The 5704-nt window shown below is 38.2% G+C and overlaps 3 protein-coding genes across 3 annotated transcripts; 2 read left to right on the top strand and 1 right to left on the bottom strand.

Moving 5' to 3' along the window:
* LOC131165935 (non-classical arabinogalactan protein 30-like) lies at positions 1-510 on the top strand. Its single transcript, XM_058124115.1, has one exon. The coding sequence runs from the start codon at positions 1-3 to the stop codon at positions 508-510; it is 510 nt and encodes a 169-aa protein (XP_057980098.1).
* A 589-nt stretch (positions 511-1099) lies between these two features.
* Positions 1100-1779, top strand: LOC131165936 (probable inactive receptor-like protein kinase At3g56050). The gene is made up of 2 exons (XM_058124116.1): positions 1100-1120; positions 1336-1779. Exons 1-2 carry the CDS (start codon positions 1100-1102, stop codon positions 1777-1779), a joined length of 465 nt encoding a protein of 154 aa, XP_057980099.1.
* Positions 1780-2369: 590 nt separating this feature from the next.
* On the bottom strand, positions 2370-5692 carry LOC131165938 (uncharacterized mitochondrial protein AtMg00810-like). Its single transcript, XM_058124118.1, has 2 exons — positions 5632-5692; positions 2370-3169 (listed from the first exon to the last, which is right to left on the bottom strand). The coding sequence occupies exons 1-2, from the start codon at positions 5690-5692 to the stop codon at positions 2370-2372; spliced, it is 861 nt and encodes a 286-aa protein (XP_057980101.1).
* Between the last annotated feature and the right edge of the window lie 12 nt (positions 5693-5704).

Below are 5704 nucleotides of genomic sequence, written 5' to 3' on the forward strand. Positions count from 1 at the left end.
ATGGAAACCAGCAAGCTCATAATCATCCCATTTCTCCTACTTCTCTCCCTGGCCTTCCCTTCCATTGCCACCGTTGTTGAAGAGACGCCCATGAAAACAGATGTGGTGGTGGAGGGAATGGTGTACTGCCAGAGCTGTGAGCACTTAGGATCTTGGTCGTTGACAGGGGCCGAGCCCATTCCTGCAGCCAAAGTCAGCATTACCTGCAAAGAACACAAAGATCGAGTCAGCTTCTACAAGGTTTTTTCCACAGACGGGAACGGTTACTTCTATGCACAGCTTGAAGGATTCAAGATGTTGGACCATCCCCTCCACTCATGCAAAGTGAAGCTGGTTTCATCCTCTCTTCCAAAGTGCAACCTCTCCTCCAATGTCAACTACGGGCTCTCTGGTTCACCGCTTCGTTATGAAAACAAGAGACTGGTTGGGAAGCATTATGAGGCTGTGGTTTATGCTGCAGGTCCCCTCGCTTTCCGTCCAGCCCATTGCCCTCCCTCGACTCACTACTAACTGACTACCTTGTATGCATAAATCCTATTGATAATCCGTCTCTTCTCCTTGCTCCATCCTTTTTCTAGTTTTCTTTGACATTTTTTTTTATTTTGATTTTCCCAACCTGTTGATTTGAAGGTTCTTGTCCAAATGAGAGAACACTCTGCTCTATTGCTTGAATAAACTGAAGTAAAAGGCTGCGCAACATAATTTTTTTAACTGTATTTTGCTCATGTTACCTGGTTTTTCTGCCGCATGTCAATAAAGAGACCAAACATTGGGAAATAATTGACCTCACCATACACTGAAACAAGGATAAGACAAGTACAATCTAGAAGAGGAGTAGAAGCATAAATCCACCTACTTCATAAAATTTCACAATTCAAATACACAGGCCAGATCCCCACTCCTCCAGGCCCCACCCCATTAAAAAACAAAAAAATTAAATGGAAAATAAAAAGATAAAAAGAAAACAAAATAAAAGAATGAAAAACAAAGGAAATAAATGCATGATGAGCCAGAAAAGAAACGAATCCATTAATTGTACTCAAGCACAAACTCAAAATTTATGCAGTGCAACTGCAAATAGCACTCATTTATGTCGTCCATGGCATCCTTCGTAAATATGGTTGGCTCAAACAAATCCAGTTCTTTTAATTTGTGAGAGAAGCTTGCTGGGGGTTGACTTTGTTGGCACTTCAAGTCATCATCAGGAATTATTCAGAACCCACCACAATCTGTATTGACATTTGGGGCAACAATCTGTTCCAAGTCATCATCAGGAAGTATTGAAAACCCACAAAAGTCTGCCTTTCTATCTTGTGCTTTATCCTTCTTCCTCAGTCTGGTACTCCTAACAAAACTCCTGGCTTTGACCACCTGAACGCACACTTGGCTGAGCCAGAAAACAACGTTTACAACTTCGGGTTAGTCCCCCTTGAAATGATCACAGGTAGGGTCCCTTACTCTCTGTATGATGGATCAGTTGAGGTTTGGGCATATGATTTCTTGAGGAGCAAGCTATCCCTTGGAGAACTGTTGGATCCTACTCTCAAATCCTTCCAAGAGGATAAGCTTGAGGAAATTGGTGAAGTAACCAAATCTTGTATGGAACTTGGCCCCAAACAGAGACCAGCAATGAGAAAAGTCACTGTGAGATTGAGAGAGAGAACTGCAATAGGACCCGATGGAGCAATTCCGAGACTCTCACCTCTTTGGTGGGCTGAGCTTGAAATTCTGTCTGATACAAAGGTAAGAGTAAACAAAAGAGACAAGTTAAAATGGTAAAACTCTTATCTAAAAATTGATAAGAAAAGGGCTTATAAATAGGCTTTACATCAAAACACTTCATCCTAACACTAACCACAAGCTCCTATAAAATAGGATCACATGCTATCACTAACCACAACTCCTATACGATAAGATCACATGCTAGCACTAACCACAACTTCTATAAAATAGGATCGCATGCTAGCACTAACCACAACTACTATAAATTAGGATCACATGCTACCACTAACCACAACTCCTATAAGATCACATGCTAGCACTAACCACAACTCCTATAAAATAGGATCACATGCTAGCACTAACCACAACTCCTACCAATGACTAGAGCTTCCAATAAACATAAATAAATATGAAATAAAACATTTAAATCTTAACACCCTCCCTTAAACTGAAATCTATAGAAATCAGTTTAAAAGAAAATCAACCCTCTACAAAGTCCTTCTTTACAACAGCACGTGAACAAACTCCAAGTAGACCACGCAACTTCACAAATGTAGCCAGCTTGAGAGGCTTGGTCTATATATCTGCAACTTGGTCTTCACTTCGACAATAAACCAGTTTGATTGTTCCATCATTGCTGAGATCTCTTAAAAAATATATTTCACATCGATATGTTTGCTTCTTTCGTGTAACACAGGATTCTTGGAGAGTTTGATTGCTGAGTTGTTGTCACAAAAAACTGTAGTAGCTTCAACTTGCTTGAACTGTAGCTCTTCAAGAATTCTTTTCAACCAAATAGCTTGACAAGCACAAGCAGTTGCAACAATAAATTCAGCTTCTGTAGTTGACAAGGTGACAATTGGTTGCTTCTTAGAAGACCATGAAACAGCCCCTGTGCCCAACATAAAAACATAGCCCGAAGTGCTCCTTCTATCATCTTGTTCTCCTACATAATCACTATCAGTAAACCTGAACAACTCTAACTTTTCAGCCTTCTCGTAGAACAGCCCAAAATCTCTAGTTCCTTGCAAATAACGAAGGATTCTCTTGGCAGCTAACAAATGCATTTCTGTTGGATTCTCCATATATCTACTTATCAAACTCACATAATACATTATGTCTGGTCTTGTTGCAGTTAAATACATCAAACTGCCAACAATTTGCTTGTAAAGTGTGTTGTCCACCTTCTTACCTTCATGATCTTTGTTTAGCTTCAAACCAAACTCAGTTGGAGTGCTTACAGGATTGCAATCCTTCATTCGAAACCTGTCCAAAATATTTTGCACATACTTCTTTTGAGAAATAAAGATCCCATTAGCTGATTGTACTACTTCTATGCCAAGGAAGTATTGCATCATACCAAGGTCAGACATTTCAAATTCAACCAACATAGATTTCTTGAATTCTTTAAACATGACACCATCATTTCCAGTAAATATAAGATCGTCTACATATAAGCAAACAATGAGCAATTTCCCTTTATCTCCAATTTTAACAAAAAGTGTGTGCTCATATGGACATTTGTCAAAGCCTTCTTTTAAAAAATAAGTCTCGATGTAACGACCTGCTCCTTTTTCACATATATATATATTTTTTATATAAATAAATTATCATCACATCATACATTCCAACTCAGCGGGTCACAATCCACCTGGGCCCGTGGGCACCAGGGATATAACAAAACATATAGCAGAAGCCTACGCAGCAGAAAGTATAAAATCATATACATCTCATCATAATGTGCATAACACATACCAGAGTCACTACAATTACTATCTCACAGTATATACATCTCAAAAATGAAATCTAGGGACAATCCCCACAAAACCTAACTGTCCCTACCAAAAACTTACCCTTTCAAAGAGGGCAAACAACTGATCTAGATCAGCGAGGCTTTTCCCGCTCTCCTATTAGGGGCTCCTGAAAAATGTATAAGATTTAGGGGTGAGACACCTCTCAGTAAGGGAAATAAACTAATACCAGTGTGTGGCAACATGAGTATTATGTGTTCTACATATACCATACATAACATATTCAATACTGTTTATCAAATCTGGGAAAACATACATATATGTCAATACATAGCAGAATATACTGCATTTTCATAAACATATCTCATCTCATACACTAATAATAACATAAAACAATCCTGGTAGGTTAGCTGACTGTTGTCATGTATTACCCCCACATGACTGGGTTGTGTAGCCCGAAGGCGGGACCTGACAATGGTTGGCCGACCACTGCCAAGTCAAACAGTAGTCTGTAGGTCCGATGGGTCTACCCAGACTGGTCCGTACACCAGGGGTGATAACAGCACACTTCTTGAAAATAACCACATCGACCATCCAATCTCACACCACTCCGTACAGCGGCGTTAACACAGATATCATGATCACGAGGACCATGGACACATAGCAACGGTACCGTGCAAGTGCTAGCCTAGACCAAGCCAACCAAGTTCTGATATCATATACATATACTAAAACCGTGATACATAAATATCTCATATTATTTATTTTCACATCAATCATATCATTTCACATATATACGTGTATCATGAAAATCATCGGCCCGTACGCCGGTATTACACATTTTAACATAGCACGGCCCGTACGCCGGCAAATCACATAGCACAGCCCGTACGCTGGCAAACCACATAGCACAGCCCGTACGCCGGCAAATCACATAGCACGGCCCGTACGCCGGCAAATCACATATACATATAAAAATATCTCGGCCCGTACGCCGGTTTTCCATCATAGAAATCCATATCGTCCCCATTCAAAAAAAAAACAGTATTTCACAACATTTTTATACTCATGCCACACTAAACAAATTTTCTACGTATTCAACATATCATCATTTAAACAGTATTTTCCACATATAAATCATATATATAAATATATTTATTTTTCCTGAAACCAGGTGCTACATATATATACATGCATTTTCTCAAAACAAAACTAGCTTAGTTTATCCCCTTACCTGATTCCTGAAAAGCCCCTAAGAAAATCTTTCCCGTACCCACAAGGTTCTCAACTCAATACCCTGAAAATGAAAACTCGCAGAATTAAAGTTTAGTATTTTCGTACGTACAATATTTTCTATAACTACCACTAAGTCAAATTCGACTTAAAAAGTCTTACCTCAACTTAGGAATGATTCCCAACGTTCCCAATCAATACCCTGGAACTGAAAATTTTCAGTATTAAAGTTCAGTATTTTTACGCGTATATTACTTTCTTCAACTGTCAAAAATCCAAATATTGAATATAAAGTCTTACCTTGGATTTGGGATGAAATCCAACTTCGTTTTCCTGACGATCCGTTCTGGCAGACTTGTAGAGAACTTCGCCAGGAGCGTCGTGGTGGCTTCGGTTTGTCGATCCGGCGTAAAATTAGCCCGGAATCGAAGAGAGAGAGAGTCGTAGGAGAGAGAGAGAGAGAGAGAGAGAGAGAGAGAGAGAGAGCACTTCCACAAATATCCAATTTAACTTCTTGAAGAAGCTTTCCACTTTATATATATATATATATACACCTTTAACCTTTATGTTAAATACATATCCTAATAACTTACTTATATATATATATATATATACACACACACACACACACACATATATATATATACATGCTTCAATATATATATATTTTCCTTATCATACTATTCATTTTACTATTTAATTTAATTAATTAATTTTATTTTATTATTTTATTATTATTATATATACATATATTTTTTTTTAAATTAAATTTTATTATTATTATTTTTTTTTTCCGGATACTACACTCGATGCGACTATACCAAGCTCGTGGAGCTCATTTTAATCCATAAAGAGCTTTCTTTAATCTATACACCTTATGCTTATTTCCGATCTTAATATAACCAAGGGGTTGTTCTACAAATACCTGTTCCTCCAAATTTCCATGCAAGAATGCCGATTTGACATCCAGCTGGAAAATAGGCCATGAGTTCTATGCC

Source organism: Malania oleifera, chromosome 10 (assembly GCF_029873635.1).
Source record: "Malania oleifera isolate guangnan ecotype guangnan chromosome 10, ASM2987363v1, whole genome shotgun sequence".
NCBI classification, from domain to species: Eukaryota; Viridiplantae; Streptophyta; class Magnoliopsida; order Santalales; family Ximeniaceae; genus Malania; species Malania oleifera.

Coding starts and splice junctions, on each gene's coding strand:
- LOC131165935 (XM_058124115.1), top strand. CDS start 1: ATGGAAACCAGCAAGCTCATAATCATCCCATTTCTCCTACTTCTCTCC.
- LOC131165936 (XM_058124116.1), top strand. CDS start 1,100: ATGGCATCCTTCGTAAATATG. Junction 1,121..1,335: donor TGGCATCCTTCGTAAATATG/GTTGGCTCAAAC, acceptor CTTCTTCCTCAG/TCTGGTACTCCTAACAAAAC.
- LOC131165938 (XM_058124118.1), bottom strand. CDS start 5,692: ATGGCCTATTTTCCAGCTGGATGTCAAATCGGCATTCTTGCATGGAAA. Junction 3,170..5,631: donor ATGGAAATTTGGAGGAACAG/GTATTTGTAGAA, acceptor GCTTATATGTAG/ACGATCTTATATTTACTGGA.